At 47.6% G+C, this 19963-nt stretch overlaps 2 protein-coding genes and 1 long non-coding RNA gene across 3 annotated transcripts in view; all 3 read left to right on the forward strand.

The window, feature by feature from the left end:
* LOC120910546 (zinc finger protein 850-like) overlaps window positions 1-19963 on the forward strand; it is a 1103195-nt gene that overhangs the window by 775288 nt on the left and 307944 nt on the right.
* On the forward strand, window positions 11168-14590 carry LOC120910018 (gastrula zinc finger protein XlCGF26.1-like). The gene is made up of 2 exons (XM_040321854.1): window positions 11168-11318; window positions 12218-14590. Exon 2 carries the CDS (start codon window positions 12322-12324, stop codon window positions 14233-14235), a length of 1914 nt encoding a protein of 637 aa, XP_040177788.1. The 5' UTR covers window positions 11168-11318; window positions 12218-12321; the 3' UTR covers window positions 14236-14590.
* On the forward strand, window positions 14593-17975 carry LOC120910311. The gene is made up of 2 exons (XR_005741518.1): window positions 14593-15201; window positions 15322-17975. It is a non-coding gene; the product is annotated as an uncharacterized LOC120910311 (long non-coding RNA).

Consider the following 19963-nt stretch of genomic DNA (forward strand, 5'->3'; position numbering starts at 1 on the left):
AAAAAAAAAAATAATAAAAAAATTTCAGGAATCTATCCCCTATTTTGTAGGCGCTATAACTTTTGCGCAAGCCAATTACTATACGCTTATTGTGAATTTTTTTTACCAAAAATATGTAGAAGAATACGTATCGGCCTAAATTGAGAAAAAAAAATTGGGATATTTATTATAGCAAAAAGTAAAAAAAATATATATTTTTTTTCAAAGTTGTCGTTTTTTTTTTGTTTATAGCGCAAAAAAAACCCGCAGAGGTGATCAAATACCACCAAAAGAAAGCTCTATTTGTGAGGGAAAAAGGACGTTCATTTTGTTTGGGAGCCACGTCTCACGACCGCGCAATTGTCATGTTAAAGCGACGCAGTGCCGAAAGCTGAAAACTGGCCTGGGCAGGAAGGGGATGAAAATGCCCGGTATTGAAGTGGTTAATGGCATCCCAGTCTTAGTATATATATATATATATATATATATATATATATATATATATATTAGGGTTGTCCTGATACCACTTTTTTAGGACCGAGTACAAGTACCGATACTTTTTTTCAAGTAGTCGCCGATACCGAATACCGATACTTTTTTAAATGTGTCCCCATATGCAGCCATGTCCCCCACATATGCAGCCATGTCCCTCTAGCCATGTCCCTCACATATGCAGCCATGTCCCTCTAGCCATGTCCCTCACATATGCAGCCATGTCCCTCTAGCCATGTCCCTCACATATGCAGCCATGTCCCTCTAGCCATGTCCCTCACATATGCAGCAATGTCCCTCTAGCCATGTCCCTCACATATGCAGCAATGTCCCTCTAGCCATGTCCCTCACATATGCAGCCATGTCCCTCTAGCCATGTCCCTCACATATGCAGCCATGTCCCTCACATATGCAGCAATGTCCCTCTAGCCATGTCCCTCACATATGCAGCAATGTCCCTCTAGCCATGTCCCTCGATGCGGCGGCGCGATGCGGCAGCGGCGGGGGGGGGAAAGGTGGGGAAAGTATTCTATTTAGGTATCGGGGGTATTTGCGCGAGTACGAGTACTCCCGCAAATACTCGGTATCGGTCCCGATACCGATACTGGTATCGGTATCTGGACAACCCTAATATATATATATAAAACATGTCTGCTTACATTTGTGTAGTTTTTCGGTTTGCCTCTCCATATTATTATAGCTAATTTTGGCCCAGATCCTTGTACACTGGGCGTATCTCTGCGGCGGCGTAACGTTTCCGATTTACGTTACGCCGCCGCAAGTTTTTCAGGCAAGTGCTTTATTCACAAAGCACTTGCCTATAAAGTTGCGGCGGTGTAGCGTAAATCACGCGGCGGAATTCAAATTCAGCGGGTAGGGGGCGTGTATCATTTAAATGAAGCGCGTCCCCACGCCGAACGAACTGCGCATGTGCCGTCCGTAAAATATCCCAGTGTGCATTGCTCCAAATGACGTTGCAAGGACGTCATTGGTTTCGACGTGAAAGTAAATGACGTCCAGCCCCATTCACGAACGACTTACACAAACAATGTAACTTTTTAAAATCTTGACGCGGGAACGACGGCCATACTTAACATTGGCTGCGCCTCATATAGCAGGGGCAACTTTACGCCGGGAAAAGCCTAACGTAAACGTCGTAACTTTACTGCGTCTGCCGCACGTACGTTTGGGAATTCGCGTATCTAGCTAATTTGCATACTCGATGCGGAATTAGACGGAAGCGCCACCTAGCGGGCAAAAAAAAAATTGCAGTTTAGATCCGACGGTGTAAGAGACTTACGCCTGTTGGATCCAATGGATATCTATGCGTAACTAATTCTAAGAATCAGGCGCATAGATACGACGGGTCAGATTAGGACTTACGACGGCATACATGGCGCTGCGCCGTCGTAAGTCCTTTGAGAATCTGGCCCATTATTCCTAATATCACCATTAATATTATCAGAATAACCCATTATAGGAACATCAGTGCCGCATAGTCACTCACATATATTTTATTTATTTATATTTTATTATAACTTTTCATTTATCAGGTATTTAAGTAAAATATGCCAAAAATTAAGAATGCACCAAAAAGATGTTGTCACTTTATATAAAAAAAAAACATAGGCTGTAGTTCTAATAATTTCCACAAGGTGGTGATCTCACTTATTGTTCGAGGAACTCCGAGCAGCGAGATGATACCAAACAAAGAACAGAATTGACGCGCTACAGACAGGACGTTCCGGGTTAGAGGTCAGAGGAGAAGAGACGTTAGAGCTGGCAGAGGAGGTAATAAGATATTATATTATATTTTTACCCGGGAACCCCCCGTCATGTACGTCCTCTTCCTCCATAGTCACTTTGATGTCTGTTTATAGTACATCTCCAACCTAAATATAGAGCTATTTATCCAACTGTCCACCCAGAGCCTCTGGTTTATAGACTGGATACATCCTAAATATAGAACCATTTATCCAACTGTCCATCCAGAGCCTCTGGTTTATAGACTGGATACATCCTAAATATAGAACCATTTATCCAACTGTCTATCCAGAGCCTCTGGTTTATAGACCAGATACATCCTAAATATAGAACCATTTATCCAACTGTCCATCCAGAGCCTCTGGTTTATAGACTGGATACATCCTAAATATAGAACCATTTATCCAACTGTCTATCCAGAGCCTCTGGTTTATAGACCAGATACATCCTAAATATAGAACTATTTATCCAACTGTCCATCCAGAGCCTCTGGTTTATAGACCAGATACATCCTAAATATAGAACCATTTATCCAACTGTCCATCCAGAGCCTCTGGTTTATAGACTGGATACATCCTAAATATAGAACCATTTATCCAACTGTCTATCCAGAGCCTCTGGTTTATAGACCAGATACATCCTAAATATAGAACTATTTATCCAACTGTCCATCCAGAGCCTCTGGTTTATAGACCAGATACATCCTAAATATAGAACCATTTATCCAACTGTCCATCCAGAGTCTCTGGTTTATAGACCGGATACATCCTAAATATAGAACTATTTATCCAACTGTCCATCCAGAGCCTCTGGTTTATAGACCAGATACATCCTAAATATAGAACCATTTATCCAACTGTCCATCCAGAGTCTCTGGTTTATAGACCGGATACATCCTAAATATAGAGCCATTTATCCAACTGTCCACCCAGAGTCTCTGGTTTATAGACCGGATACATCCTAAATATAGAGCCATTTATCCAACTGTCCGAAATGGGGATGAGCTCCCGGTTCCGTCTGAACCGCGTTTTGACTGAACTTTGCTTGTTCGATGAACGGCCAAACTAAATGGGCGCTTGACCCAGCTGATCCTCTTGCCTGCAGCGGGAATTGAAACATTTGGTATTCTTAATACGGCTAAATGTGACAGCTTTCCACACAGGTTGGGTTGGTTGTTAGGAAGATGACAGCCGCCGACGTCATAGCAACCATGACTTATCCCTACCCAAACCATTTCGATTACAGCCAGGGATTCCCAGCTGGCAGGTGAACGTAAACAAAGAGGTGCTGTTAGCATAAAAATTGAATGTCTTGGGGGGGCCTCCCCAACAATTATACCAGACCCTTCAGGTCAGATATGGATTTTAGCCTCCTCCCGCCCGCGCTATGGCCGAATGATGGCTACATGGAGGGCCTTAATTACTAGGAGGGCGTTAATAGACATCCTCCCGTGCACGAGCTGCATGCGCGTGCGCAGGGCTCTCTGTGATCACCGGGTCAATGAGACTTCCGAGTAAGGGGTCGATCTCGGTCCCTTACCACGTGCTCAGCTGTCAGCCAATGACAGCTGATCACATAATGTAAACAAAAGATGGGCAATCGGCTTTTGACAGAGAGACATCAGTCATGGACAGGGAGAGACACTGCTGCTATGCAGTGCCCTCCAGTGCCACCTGCCAGTGGATATCGGTGCCACCTACAGGTGCATATCAGTGCCGAATATCAGTGCCCATAAGTGCTGTCTATCGGTGCCACCCATCAGTGCCCTTCAATGCCACCTATCAGCGCCACCCATCACTGCCCTTCAGTGCCCATCAGTACCACCTATAAGTTCCGCCTATCAGTGCCACCCATCAGGCTTTTGACAGAGAGACATCAGTCGTGGACAGGGAGAGACACTGCTGCTATGCAGTGCCCTTCAGTGCCACCTGCCAGTGGATATCAGTGCCACCTACAGGTGCATATCAGTGCCGAATACCAGTGCCCATAAGTGCTGTCTATCGGTGCCACCCATCAGTGCCCTTCAATGCCACCTATCAGTGCCACCCATCACTGCCCTTCAGTGCCCATCAGTACCACCTATAAGTTCCGCCTATCAGTGCCACCCATCACTGCCCCTCAGTGCCACCTATAAGTGCCGCCTATCTGTGTCCTTCAATGCCACTCATCAGTGCCCTTCAATGCCACCTATCAGTGCCACCCATCACTGCCCTTCAGTGCCCATCAGTACCACCTATAAGTTCCGCCTATCAGTGCCACCCATCACTGCCACCTATAAGTGCCGCCTATCAGTGCCACCCATCAGTGCAGCCTATCGGTACCCATCCGTGCACATCAATGAAGGGGAAAAAATTACCTGTTTTCAAAATTTTATAACAAGCTATGATACTGCTTCCTTTTTCTTTTGCAAAAATAAAAAAAAAACAGCAGTGATTAAATACTTTGGGTACAGTGTAGCATGACCGCGCAATTGTCATTCAACGTGTGACATTGCTAAAAGCTGAAAAGTGGCCTGGGCAGAAAGGGGGGTATAAGTGGCCAGTAAGCAAGTGGTTAAAAAGGATCCCATGCAAATAAAAAAATGGCGTGGGTTCCCACCCAAATTCCGGATCTTTCACATCTGATATGGAATTTAAATGGGAACCTTATGTACCAAACAAAAACATTTGGTGGGTCCTCCCAAAATCCATACCAGACCCTTATTTTAGCATGCAAGACTTGGAGGCCAGGACAGGGGGGTGGGCAACTGTGCATTCCCTTTGCCCCTCTCTGAATCCCTCATCAGGCCCGCCAAAAGAAAAAACCCACCGAAGCGTCCAATCCCGTCACTCACTCTCCATAAATGATAGTAGTAGCCAGCCCCCCCCCCCCCCCCCCCCCGTGCAGCCAGGGGTGAATTTAGGTTTTGTGCTGCCCTAGGCCTGGTGAAACGCGCGCACTCCCTACTTACTATATATGACGCACCCCTTCCTTTTTAAGACCCGTCCTGTCATTTTAATGGGATGAGGACAGAGGGACGCAGTGGGATGATGACAGAGGGACAGAGTGGGATGATGACAGGGTGGGATGAGGACAGGGGGACAGGGTGGGATGAGCACAGAGGGACAGGGTGGGATGAGCACAGAGGGACAGGGTGGGATGAGCACAGAGGGACAGGGTGGGATGAGCACAGAGGGACAGGGTGGGATGAGCACAGGGGGACAGGGTGGGATGAGCACAGGGAGACAGGGTGGGATGAGGACAGAGGGACAGGGTGGGATGAGCACAGGGGGAGAGGGTGGGATGAGCACAGAGGGAGAGGGTGGGATGAGCACAGGGGGACAGGGTGGGATGAGCACAGGGAGACAGGGTGGGATGAGGACAGAGGGACAGGGTGGGATGAGCACAGGGGGAGAGGGTGGGATGAGCACAGAGGGACAGGGTGGGATGAGGACAGGGTGGGATGAGGACAGGGGGACAGGGTGGGATGAGCACAGAGGGACAGGGTGGGATGAGCACAGAGGGACAGGGTGGGATGAGCACAGGGGGACAGGGTGGGATGAGCACAGGGAGACAGGGTGGGATGAGGACAGAGGGACAGGGTGGGATGAGCACAGAGGGACAGGGTGGGATGAGCACAGAGGGAGAGGGTGGGATGAGCACAGGGGGACAGGGTGGGATGAGCACAGGGAGACAGGGTGGGATGAGGACAGAGGGACAGGGTGGGATGAGCACAGGGGGAGAGGGTGGGATGAGCACAGAGGGACAGGGTGGGATGAGGACAGGGTCGGATGAGCACAGGGGGACAGGGTGGGATGAGCACAGGGAGACAGGGTGGGATGAGGACAGAGGGACAGGGTGGGATGAGGGCAGGGTGGGATGAGCACAGGGGGACAGGGTGGGATGAGCACAGGGGGACAGCTTTTGTGCCGCCCTAGGCCTGGGCCTTGTCGGCCTAGGCCATAATACATCTCTGCGTGCAGCAAAATGTTAACAAAGGAGGAACACAGTGGAGACGTTCTTTATCCCAGTACAGTGCTAAATAACAATCGCTTTATTATTTGTCGACAGAGAGGAGTGTCCTGTTTTGAATCACGTGACCAGATCAAGAAGCATGGACAAAGAACAAAGCCAAGAGGACGAGGGAATATTAAATCCAGAGGTAAGCTATCACAAGAAAACGTCATAGGTACTTCTAAGTTCGTACCTCTACTCCAAATAAAGAAAGCTGTAAGGAATTGGATCACCTGCTGGTGGCACTGTAATTCCCAGACCTGTAGGTTGTAGTTCTGGTGTTCACCAGCGGGTGTTGTTCAGCAGCAGTTATTAGTCATCACCTGATGCTGGCTACTGGGAAGGTATTTATTCCCTCCTTTGCTACGCCGTCTTGCCTGTGTTCTGCCTGATCCTCTTTCCCTGACCCTGGCTTTGTTTCTGAATACACCTTCTCAGTCTTACACTGCTTTCTGTATTCAGTATATTGTATTATAGTTAGTTAAGTAGTTAGTGTTTGTGTTACTTAGGTTGCTGGTTAGGTATTTTGTCATTTGGTTATGGTACACTTGTATCTTCCTGTTTGCTGTATATTTTGTTCGCTGGTGTTTGGGTGGGTTTTGTCTCAGTTACTGTAAGTATCTTATTCCCGAAGCCCTGTTTTGTGGTCACATGATCTTTCCCTGTTCTTTGGCTTCTGCAGGAAAAGATCTTTGGGGAGGGGCTTCTATTACTGTAGTATGAGTCTGTATCTGACCAGCCCTGTTTGGTGCTGTGCCGGTCACAAAAGCTCCACCAAATGATTTGGACCAGTGCACAAAGCAAGGTCCATGAAGACATGGTTGAGCGAGTCTGGGGTGAAGGGACTAGGCTGGCCTGCACAGAGTCCTGACCTCAACCTGATAGAACACCTTGAAAGGATCTGAACAGAGACTGTGAGCCAGGCCTTCTCATCCACATCAGTGCCGGACCTCACAAATGCTCTTCTGGAAGAATGGTCAAACATTCCCATAGACACACTCCTAAACCTTGTGGACGGCCTTCCCAGAAGAGTTGAAGCTGTTATAGCTGCAAAGGGCGGGGCCAACTCAGTATTGAACCCTACGGACTAAGACTGGGATGGCATTACAGTTCATGTGCATGTAAAGGCAGGTGTCCCAATACTTTTGACTATACAGTGTATCATAGCCCCATCTATGGGTTTGGATCAGGCTGCGACACAACTCTGGACCTGTAAATCACCCTCTGTGGCTTAAAAACAGTAAACTAGTGGGTCTCTATATAAAATCACTTGCTGTGTGAATATGACAAACATTTGCATAATCAGGGAAAAAAAATTGCCGTACTTCCTCTATTGTGTATAATTCCTATATCATCATCGCCATCTAGTGGCCACAATACCATTTTTTTTCCCCTGATTGAGGTACAGTGGAACCTCAGATTACGGACATAATCCGTTCCAGGAGAATGCTCGTAATCCAAAGTACTCGTATATCAAAGCGAGTTTCCCCATTGAAGTCAATGGAAACGAAAATAATTTGTTCCGCATTGACTTCAATGGCATGCAATACCGCATGCGTCCAGAGGTGGAGTTGCACCGGAGAGCCTTGGAAAGAGACGGAAAGGCCCGAGGACAGCACGGTAACAGAGAATTTCCAAGTCTTTTGAAGCATCTCCGAACGGCGCTGTTTGGCTCTGCTCGGCTCTGGCGCCCCCCTCCTCAGGCCAAACGCGGTACTGCACACCGCTTTGTTCTGCTTGTTTTGTTAGACAACATTCGCAAACCGAGTTAGGATTTTTCAAAATAGAGTGTTTATATTGCGAAACGCTCGTTAACCTAGGGCTCGACAAAATCCAGGCACCCGGTCGCAATTGCGACAAGAAATAGCAACCTGGCACCCGGGGAAGCTTAGGCCTACAGAAGGCCGCAAAGCCGCTGCCTCAATTACTGGCCGGCGCAGGCCCGCCGCGGGAGGTGGGGGCGAACGAAGACAAGGGACATCCTGTGTCTCTGTGCGCCCCTGCTGCACCGGCCGGTAATTAAGGCCACGGCTTTACGGCCTTCTGCAGGCCTAAGCTTCATTCTGTGATCTGGCGCCATCTTGTGGCGGACGTTGGCATGACAAGTAAAACAGCAATTCTAATGTGTTTTTCACTGTGTTTTCACTGCCATCTCCTTCCCTCTAATTAGAGCCCCCCAACATTATATATATTTTTTATTCTAACACCCTAGAGAATAAAATGGCGGTTGTTGCAATACTTTCTGTCACAATTTATTTGCGCAGCGGTCTTACAAGCGCACTTTTTTTTAATAAAAAAATAAGACAACAGTAAAGTTAGCCCAATTTTCTTTTTATATTGTGAAAGATCATGTTACACCGAGTAAATTGATACCCAACATGTCACGCTTCAAAATTGCGTCCGCTCGTGGAATGGCGACAAACTTTTACCCTTTAAAATCTCAATAGGCGGCGTTTAAAAAATTCTACAGGTTGCATGTTTTGAGTTACAGAGGAGGTCTGGGGCTAGAATTATTGCTCTCGCTCTACCAATCGCGGCACAACCTCACATGTGTGGTTTGAATACCGTTTACATATGCGGGCGCTGCTCACGTCTGCGTTTTCTTCTGCACGCGAGCTCGGCGGGACGGGGCGCGTTTTCTGGCTCCTAACTTTTTTAGCTGGCTCCTAGATTCCAAGAAAATTTGTCAAACCCTGCGTTAACCGCGTTACTCGCAATCCGAGGTTCCACTGTATTTCTAAAAGAGAAACAAATACATCATGGCCACTAGGCGGTGCTGATGATATAGGGAACCACACATAATAGAGGAAATGCAGCATTTTTCACCCCGATTGTCACACTATAATACAATATACTGAATACAGAAAGCAGTGTAAGACTGAGAAGGTGTATTCAGAAACAAAGCCAGGGTCATGGAAAGAGGATCAGGCAGAACACAGGCAAGATGGCGTAGCAAAGGAGGGACTAAATACCTTCCCAGTAGCCAGCATCAGGTGATGACTAATAACTGCATATGTAAACGGTTTGTCACATCCGCTCAACAAACGTTATATAATGTACATAGACCTGAAGGTGTCTGAGAAGCACCAAGAGCGGAGCCCAGCACCCTGAGCTTTATATTACAGGCAGGCCCAGCAATCTTTGGTTCACTGGGGTCTAGGTAAGGCTTCTGTGTCACTTCTTGGACCTTTTTATATATGTATTCTTTCATTTTAGGATGAAGAAATGAAAGAAATCAAAATTGAGATTAAAGAGGAAGAAGAAGAGATTTTAGTGGGTGGAGATCAGCAGTCTATGGAGGAGGAGGAGGAGGAGGAGGAGGAGACTATGAAACATGAAGAGGAGGAATCTTCTCTAGACACAAGTAAGGAACAAACGCTAAACGAAGAAACCGTTCACATTACTTTTTACGAGTATAAAGTATGCATAGTGGAACCTCGGTTTACGAGTAACGCGGTTAACGAGCATTTTAGAAAGGCGAGCAACTTTTTAAAGCGCAAGTCCGGCTTTAATAAAAAAAAAAATTGAACATTTTTAATAAGCAAACTTACCTGTCCAGGGTGCCCGCGATGTCGGCCGCCCGATGCCTATCCATCCCTTGTAATGGGTGCCAGCACCGCCATTCCTACTGCGCATTCGCGAGTCGTGCTGCGCTTTGTGAATGGGCGGCTGTTCTCTTGGGACACACACAGGTCCCAGAAGACAACGCCCCTGAATATTCCAGAAGACAACGCGAGGGGGAGAAGAGAGAAGATCACAGCGGAATAGGAAGTGGCAGATTAGGATGATTTGCCTAACAACAGCAATTTCTGGTAAGTATTAAAAAATTAAAAATAAAAATTCCAAATTTGTTGGAGCCTTTTGTCCATTTTTTTCTTTTTAGGGTGGACCTCTGCTTTAAAAAAATAAATTCTATCTCGGTATGCGAGTGTTGTCTAGGAAAACTAGCAGAATTCAAGCTAATGGGGTGTGCAGTACCGCATTTGGCCTGATGTGGGAGGGGGGGGGGGCGCCGGAGCCGATCTGAGCCGTTCGGAAATACTCCGTTCCCAAGGCTTTCCAAGGTCAGCCGAGCTGTTCTCTGGCCTTTCCGACCCTTTCTGAGGCTCTCCGACGCCCCCCAACCTCTGGCCACATGCGGTATTGCATGCCATTGAAGTCAAAGCAGAACAAATTATTGTCGTTTCCTTTGACTTCTATGAGGAAACTCGCTTTGATATGCGAGTGCTTTGGATTACGAGCATTTTCCTGGAACGGACTTTGCTCGTAATCCGAGGTTCCACTGTATTTACATTGTTACATTAGTTGAAAAACAAGATAAATGTCCATCCAGTTCACTGAAAAAAAAAACAACCTGAAAAAATGTAATCAGTCAGTGTGTGTGTGTGTGTGTGTTTCCTACAGATGGATCCAGTAATAGGAACCCACCAGAGAGATGTCCCCATCCTCTGTATTCCCAGCTAACAGTGGGGCCCAAACTGTAGTGTGGTGCACATTAGTGTAAAGGAGAGATCAGTACACCTAGATCCCCCGTCATCTGATAAACACATAGAAACAATGTATTCAGTCAGTGTGTGTGTTTCCTACAGATGGATCCAGTAATGGGAACCCACCAGAGAAATGTCCCCATCCTCTGTATTCCCGGGATTCCACACAGGAGGATCACACCATCCCCCACCATCATCAGGTAGGTGGGACTGAGCTTGAAGACCTAAAAATGAATTTATAGTACGAGAGGACATTCTTCTATGCAATCTTTTGTTCCTCTTCACAAACCTATTCTATCATTTTTGGGGTTTAGGATGAAGAAATAAAAGACATCAAAGTTGAGGATGAAGAAGAAGAAGAAGAAACAGAAGAAGAAGAAGAAGAAAAGGAAGAAAAAGAAGAAGAAGAAAAAGAAGAAAAAGAAGAAAAAGAAGAAAAAGAAGAAAAAGAAGAAAAAGAAGAAAAAGAAGAAGAAGAAGAAGAAGAAGAAGGAGGAGAAGAAGAAGAAGAAGAAGAGACGTCAGTGAGTGAAGATGAACAGTCTACGGAGGAGACGAATGTGGAAAGTAAAAAGGATGATCCTTCTCTTTACATCGACACAAGTAAGTATTACAAAATAGTTCACATTTTCATATAACATCTATGAATATAAAGTGTGTATTTACATTGTTACGAGGGTTGAAATATAAGACATCTCCATTAAGTTCACCTATAAAATCCAAAGTGGTAGTTCTTCTAGAGTAGGGCTGAAAAGACAAAAACAAATGAGGAGGAGATACTGTACACCATATGAAAGGTCTGATGAGGATATGTAATATAACCACCCAGGTGTATTCTTAGGTAATGCAAAATAACACTTCAGTGATCCGTCAGACCTAAGAGATGTTCCCAACAAATGAGGAGGAGATACTGTACACCATATGAAAGGTCCATCTCCATTCCTCAATATAACGTCATGTTCCCAACAAATGAGGAGGAGATACTGAGATTGTAGGCTTCGCTGGCTTAAATCAGGTTTGGTCTCCACCCAGAGACTGGCCACATTAATCACCTTGCAGGTGGACAGACAGACATGGAGAAGGCCTTATGAAAGGTCCATCTCCATTCCTCAATATAACGTCATGTTCCGAACAAATGTGGAGGAGATACTGTATATATATATATACATTGGCAGAATGGCACGGGCAGGCAAAAGGGCGTACCTGCATTCCCTTTGAATTTTGCCGCCTAGCGGGCGCACGCGAGACCCTCGGGAGTGTGCCTCGCGGGTCCCGCGAACTCGATGTTCGCCGGCGGCCTGCGATTGTGATGTGCCGAGGCAGAACGGGGAAATGCCTACGTAAACGGGGCATTTCCCTGTTCTGCCGAGTGACATGACACGGATCTACTGCTCCCTACCCTAACCCTAAACCCCCAACCCCTACAAAAATATGTAGAAGAATACGTATCGGCCTAAACTGAGGAAGAAAAATTAAACATTAAAAACCTTGTTTTTCGGCAGGTGGGAGATACGTCAGGACCACCTCTGAGGGTCCTTCTGTTTCCTCCTCGGATATAAAACACATCCCCGGAGTAAACTTCATCATTCAGAACACACAGAGATCGATGGATCCCTCCGATCCTCCAGAGTCCTCCGATAAATCATGTGATGTGACTCCAGAGACTCCTCTAAGAAATGACGGTACGGAGAAATCTACAGATCCATCTAATCCGAAGGAATCTTCCCAAAGCCACGGAGGAGGAGAGAGTTCCTTATCCTGTTCGGTGTGCGGGAAACAGTTCACTAAAAGCCAAGAGCTTCTTAAACATCAGAAGACTCACAGGGGCGAGCGTCCCTTTTCGTGCTCGGAGTGCGGGAAACGTTTCACTCAGAAGGCTCACCTCCTGACGCACCAGAAAATCCACTCGGAAGAGCGTCCTTTTCCATGTTCGGAGTGCGGGAAACGTTTCCGCCAGGAAGAAAGCCTCCTTACGCACCAGAAGAGTCACAAAGCCGACACATCTTTTTCATGCTCGGAGTGCGGGAAATGTTTTACCAAGAAAAGGAAATTTCTCGCCCACCAGAAACTTCACAAGGGCCCCCGTCCTTTTTCGTGTGCAGCGTGCGGGAAAAGCTTTGCGACCAAACAGCACTTAACTATCCACGAAAGAATTCACACGGGGGAGCATCCTTATTCGTGTTCAGAGTGCGGGAAGCGTTTCATTCAGAAATCTAATTTTCTTCGGCACCAGAGGAGTCACGCGGGTTTGCGTCCTTTTTCGTGTTCGCAGTGCGAGAAATGCTTCACTAATAAAAGAAGCCTTCTTAAGCACCAGAAAGTTCACTCGGGGGAGCGTCCTCATTCCTGTTCAGAGTGCGAGAAATGTTTTGCCCGGATAGAAGAGCTTCATAAACACCAGAGAATCCACAGAGGTGAGCGCCCCTTTTCGTGTTCGGTGTGCGGGAAAAGTTTCACTAAGAATTCACACCTTATTTCACACCAGAGAGTTCACACGGGTGAGCGCCCTTTTTCATGCTCAGAGTGCGGGAAATCTTTCACTCAGAAAACAAGCCTTCTGAACCATCTGAGGATACACACAGGCGAGCGTCCCTATTTATGTTCAGAGTGCGGGAAATGTTTCGTCCGGCTAAAACAGCTTCAGAAACATCAGAAGTTTCACACGGGCGAGAGTCCTTATTCGTGTTCAGAGTGCGGGAAGCGTTTCAGTCAGAAAGAAGGGCTTCTTATACATCAGAAAATTCACACGGGGGACAGACCTTATCCATGCACAGAGTGCGAGAAAAGTTTCATTCAAAAAGGAGACCTTCTTACCCACCAGAGAATTCACACGGGCGTGCGTCCTTTTTCGTGTAAAGATTGCGGGAAAACTTTCACTATGAAACAACACTTGCTTACCCATGAGAGAATTCACACGGGGGAGCATCCTTTTTTGTGCCAAGAGTGTGGGAAATGTTTCAATCAGAAATCGAACCTTTATAGACACCAGAGAAGCCACATGGGCGTTCGCCCCTATTCATGTTCAGAGTGCGGGAAACGTTTCACTGATAAAAGAAATCTTCTTAAACACCAAAAAACTCACACGGGGGAGTGTCCTTATTCGTGTTCAGAGTGCGGGAAGTTTTTCAGTCACAAAGAAGGTCTTCTTCTACATCAGAACATCCACACTGGTGAACGACCGTATTCGTGCTCAGAGTGCGAGAAGTGTTTCGTCCAGGAAGAAGACCTTCTTACCCACCAGAAAATTCACACGCGTGAGCGTCCTTATTCGTGTTTAGTGTGCGGGAAATCTTTCACTATGAGACAACACTTAATAAGCCATGAGAGAATTCACACGGGGGAGCATCCTTATTCATGCCAAGAGTGCGGGAAACAGTTCACACAGAATTCAAACCTTCTTAGACACCAGAGAAGTCACAAGGGTGCGCGTCCTTATTCATGTTCAGAGTGCGGGAAATGTTTCACTGATAAAAGAACTCTTCTTAAACACCACAAAAGGCACGTGGGGGAGAAATCCTAATTCCTATTACCCTTTCCACGTTTAGACTGTGGGGAAGATTTTTGTTAGAAAGAAAGCCTTGTTGGACATTTGGGAAGGATCCTTTTCTTCAGAGTGCGGGAAATGTTTTACACCTGAATTGAATCTAATTAGGCCTCAGAGAACTAATACTTCTGTTGACAAAGGTTCACTCCATAGAGGCTACAGGTGGAGTCCATTGGGTTGAGCTTCCTGCTGGCTACGCGTAGAGTCCATTGGGTTGAGTCTGTAGAATTCATTAGATTCAACATCCTGCTGGTGTTAAGCAGAGTCCATTGGGTTGAGTCCGCAGAGTCCATTGGGTTGAGTCCATTGGGTTGAGTCCATTGGGTTGAGTCCATTGGGTTGAGTCCATTGGGTTGAGTCCGCAGAGTCCATTGGGTTGAGTCCGCAGAGTCCATTGGGTTGAGTCCGCAGAGTCCATTGGGTTGAGTCCGCAGAGTCCATTGGGTTGAGTCCGCAGAGTCCATTGGGTTGAGTCCATTGGGTTGAGTCTGCAGAGTCCATTGGGTTGAGTCTGTAGAGTCCATTGGGTTGAGCCTCCTGCTGGCTACAGGTGGAATCCATTGGGTTGAGCTTCCTGCTGGCTACGGGTGAAGTCCATTGGGTTGAGTCTGTAGAATTCATTAGATTCAATATCCTACTGGTTTTAAGCAGAGTACATTGGGTTGAGTCTGTAGAGACCGACCGTTGGGTTGAGTCTCCTGCTGGCTGCAGGTAGAGTCCATTAGGGTGAGTCTTCAGCTGGCTACAGGTGGAGTGCATTGGGTTGAGCCTCCTGCTGGCTACATGTGAAATCCATTGGGTTGAGCCTCCTGCTGGCTACAGGTGGAATCCATTGGGTTGAGCTTGCTGCTGGCTACGGGTAGAGTCCATTGGGTTGAGTCTGTAGAATTCATTGGGTTGAGTCTGTAGAGATCGTTGGGTTGAGTCTCCTGCTGGCTACAGGTACAGTCCATTGGGTTGAGCTTGCTGCTGGCTACGGGTAGAGTCCATTGGGTTGAGTCTGTAGAATTCATTGGGTTGAGAATGTAGAGACCGTTGGGTTGAGTCTCCTGCTGGCTATAGGTACAGTCCATTGGGTTGAGTCTGTAGAATTCATTGGGTTGAGAATGTAGAGACCGTTGGGTTGAGTCTCCTGCTGGCTACAGGTACAGTCCATTGGGTTGAGTCTGTAGAGATCATTGGGTTGAGTCTCCTGCTGGCTATAGGTGCAGTCCATTGGGTTGAGTCTGTAGAGATCGTTGGGTTGAGTCTCCTGCTGGCTACAGGTACAGTCCATTGGGTTGAGTCTGTAGAATTCATTGGGTTGGGTCTCCTGTTGGTTATAAGTAGAGTCTTTGGGTTGAGTCCAGTAGAGGTTGGTGTAAAAAACATATCGGAGGTGGCAAACAATATGAGCCCCCCTGCCCCGTCAGTAGCACTTACCCCATCACTGGTGGCTTCCCCTGCTTGGCGGCAGCCTCCCGTTCTCCTGCTTTCCACGGGTCATCACGACGTTGCCGGCTTCTGTTTCCTCCCTCCTCGCTGGCCAAGCGGGAGTCTTCTCTTTTCGGCCAATTGGAAAACAGGTCTCACACCTGCTTCTGATTGGCCGGGTTGAGGACCAGTGTTTCAACTGCGAAACTTAATTTGCTGCTGTACCACACCTGGGTGGGACAGGAACACATTCTCTGTGACCCGAGCCCACCCTATATGGAAGCCTATTAAAGCATGAATAGGGGACGGCTGCGGCGGCCATGGATAGATTCATGCTATGCATGAATCTTTCCATTGCATATAGAAGGTGGCAGGGAGAGAGGGGTGGCGGTGCCCCTAATGGAAGGGCCGCCACTGGTTGAGTCTCCTGCTGGCTACAAGTGGAGTCAATGGGGTTGAGTCTCCTGCTGGCTACAGGTAGGTTGGGTTGAGTCTTCAGCTGGCTACAGATAGAGTCCATTGGGTGGAGTCTTCAGATGGCTACAGGTAGAGTCCATTTGGTTGGGTCTTCGGCTGGCTACAGTTAGAGTCCATTGGGTTGAGTCTTCAGGTGTCTACAGGTAGAGTCCATTGGGTTGAGTCTTCAGGTGTCTACAGGTAGAGTCCATTGGGTTGAGTCTTCAGGTGTCTACAGGTAGAGTCCTTTGGGTTGAGTCTTCAGCTGGCTACAGGTAGAGTCCATTGGGTTGAGTCTTCAGCTGGCTACAGGTAAAGTCCATTGGGTTGGGTCTTCAGCTGGCTACAGGTAGAGTCCATTGGGTTGAGTCTTCAGGTGGCTACAGGTAGAGTCCATTGGGTTGAGTCTTCAGCTGGCTACAGGTAGAGTCCATTGGTTTGAGTCTTCAGCTGGCTACAGGTAGAGTCCATTGGGTTGAGTCTTCAGGTGGCTACAGGTAGAGTCCATTGGGTTGAGTCTTCAGGTGGCTACAGGTAGAGTCCATTAGGTTGAGTCTTCAGCTGGCTACAGGTAGAGTCCATTGGGTTGAGCCTCCTGCTGGCTAGAGGTGGAGCCCATTGGGTTGAGTCTTCAGCTGGCTACAGGTGGAGCCCATTGGGTTGAGTCTTTAGGTGGCTACAGGTAGAGTCCATTGGGTTGAGTCTTCAGCTGGCTACAGGTGGAGTCCATTAGGGTCGAGTCGTCAGATGGCTACAGGTAGAGTCCATTGGGTTGAGTCTCCTGCTGGCTACAGGTGGAGTCCATTGGGTTGAGTCTTCAGCTGGCTACAGGTAGAGTCCATTAGGGTCGAGTCGTCAGCTGGCTACAGGTGGAGTCCATTAGGGTCGAGTCGTCAGCTGGCTACAGGTAGAGTCCATTGGGTTGAGTCTTCAGCTGGCTACAGGTAGAGTCCATTGGGATGAGTCTTCAGGTGGCTACAGGTAGAGTCCATTGGGTTGAGTCTTCAGGTGGCTACAGGTAGAGTCCATTGGGTTGAGTCTTCAGGTGGCTACAGGTAGAGTTCATTGGGTTGAGTCTTCAGGTGGCTACAGGTAGAGTCCATTGGGTTGAGTCTTCAGGTGGCTACAGGTAGAGTCCATTGGGTTGAGTCTGTAGCTGGCTACAGGTAGAGTCCGTTGGGTTTATTCTTCTGCTGTCTACAGGTGGAGTTCATTGTATCTAGTCTTCTGCTAGAGTCTTCTTTGTGGGGGTTCTTCAGGCTCTTGTGGTGAGATCTGTCTATTTCCGTTCTACCTTTCTTCCCGTCAGTATTTTTTTTCTCTTTTTGTATTTTCCACGATAAAAAAAGTAAATCCAGCTAATAGAATGGGAACCCCTCGTATGGGTAGGTAGACCCAGGAGCTCTGGAGATAGAGCCCACTGGCCTGAGTTTCCTGCTGGATTCCTTTATCTTCTTGGAGATTCTGTTGGTGAGGTCTGTCTACTACAGTTCCTGTCTATCTTCCTGCCAACACGTGCCCCATGTCGACCCCGAAACTCTGGAGATAGAATCATACCAGAGTTAGGCAAAAAAAATGTGCAATATCCAATCAGGATTTGTCTTTTCCCAATGAACTTTTGTGTAATTTGCTATCTACGTCTGCATGTCATTGCTCTTATTTTGTTTATTTATATATATTTTTTGTTGTATTGAAGGAGCTGGGTTTTCATTGGTCCAGCCAATGTATAATAAAAGTGATGTCATGTTTGTGCTTCAGTTATACAAGCTTTGATTTGATTTCAGTCTGTTATATTGTATGTTATTCAGTCCGTGTCTGTAAAATAAACAGGAAAGCTCTACGCTTGCCAATTTACTGTTTCTCCCATTTTTATTTTTTAATGACCACAATCATTAGATAATTGGTGACGAGAATGTGTACAGTTCATACAGCAGACATCACTAAATGGTGGTCCGGATCTGGACCAAGTGATAGTCCCATCCGTATCACGGTGGTCGCACAACTTAGGAACCTGGTCACTTGCTCTCTTTTGCCTGGCCACCCTGTAGATCCTGCTGTTTAATTTCCCCTCCGGCCGCCGCACTCATCTTTGCAGCAGGGCACAGGAGGGGAGAGGCGGCGGGTCTGGATGGAAGGCAGAAGAATCAAGCAGGTGATTGGTTGCTAGGATGCTGGGTGGTCCTAGCAACCAATGACCAGCTTGTTAACAAGAATAGCTGGGCAGCTCCCACCCTCCAAAATGTGGGACTGTCCCAGGCAATCCGGGACACGTGGTCATCCTAGGGGGAAGGGGGACAGGTGTGAGGACACTGCTATAAAAGGGTGCAGGGAAAGGGGGAGTGAGGATGCTGCTAAGAAGGGGGGGGGGGGTGAGTGAGGACAGTGCTTTAAAAGGGTGTAAATGGGGGGGGGGGGGGGTAATAACACTGCTATGAAAGGGTGGGGGGGAGTGAGGACACTGCTATGAAAGGGTGGAGGGAAAGGGGGACAAAGGATGCTGCTAAGAAGGGGGAGGGGGAATGAGGACATTGCTATGAAGTACGGAAGGTGGAGTGAGGACAGTGCTTTAAAGGGATGTAAATGGGGTGGGGGGGGGGGGTTTAATAACACTGCTATGAAAGGGTGGGGGGAGGGGTGAAGACACTGCAACTAAAAGGGGAGTGAGGACACTGCTATCAAAAGGTGGGGGGGAAGGGGGTCAGGGTGTGAGGACACTGCTATAAAAGGGTGGAGGGAAAGAGGGAGTGAGGATACTGCTATGAAGGTGGAGGGAGTGAGGACAGTGCTTTGAGGGGGGTGATTTGGGGGGTGGGTGAGAACAGTGCTCTGAAGGAGGTGAGGACATTGCTATGAAAGGGTGGGGGTAAAGGGGGAGTGAGGACGCTGCTAAGAAGGGGGGGGGGTGAGTGAGGACAGTGATTTAAAAGGATATAAATGGGGGGGGGGGTGTTAGAACATTGCTATGAAAGGGTGGGGGGGGGGAGGTAAGGACACTGCTACGAAAAGGGTGGGGGGAAAAGGGGAGTGAGGACACTGCTATGAAAAGGGGAGTGAGGACACTGCTATGAAAAGGGGGGGGGGAAAGGACACTGCTATGAAAAGGTTGGGGGTAAGGACACTGCTATGAAGTAGGGAAGGGGGAGTGAGGACACTGCTATGAAAAGGGGGGGGGAAAGGACACTGCTATGAAAAGGGTGGGGGGGGGGGGGAAGGACACTGCTATGAAAAGGTTGGGGGTAAGGACACTGCTATGAAGAAGGAGCTGAAGACACTGCTATGAAGAAGGAGCTGAAGACACTGCTGTAAAAGGGGTAGGGGGCAGGGGGCCGTGATGTGAAGGGGGAACTGTGAGATAAAAGGGGACTGAGGACATTGATGTAAAAAGGGGACTGTGATATAAATGTGTGTGGGGGGGCAAAGAGCTGGTGACTGTAAGTCACCACTCTGCTCTCCACCCACCCCCCACCCACTCACTGGAGCGCTGGGCTGTGGAGGAGGGGCCGGATGTCTGCTGAAAACAGGTCACAGGAGTGTAGAAGGAGAAGTACAGCCATACAAGCTTTCCCGTACTTCTACTTTCAATTCATACCTGAAGGACCTCGTATAAAACATGCTCCTTTGTTTACTTAGCTGGGTATTCTCGTCACCTATACCAGTGATGGCGAACCTTGGCACCCCAGATGTTTTCAAACTACATTTCCCATGATGCTCAACTCCACTGCTGAGTGCATGAGCATCATGGGAAATGTAGTTCCAAAACATCTGGGGTGCCAAGGTTAGCCATCACTGACCTATACTGTATTTAAGCAATATTGCCCCCCTGGCCCTGCCCTGG

The sequence above is a fragment of the Rana temporaria genome, chromosome 8 (genome assembly GCF_905171775.1).
Source record: "Rana temporaria chromosome 8, aRanTem1.1, whole genome shotgun sequence".
In the NCBI taxonomy this organism is placed as follows: Eukaryota; Metazoa; Chordata; class Amphibia; order Anura; family Ranidae; genus Rana; species Rana temporaria.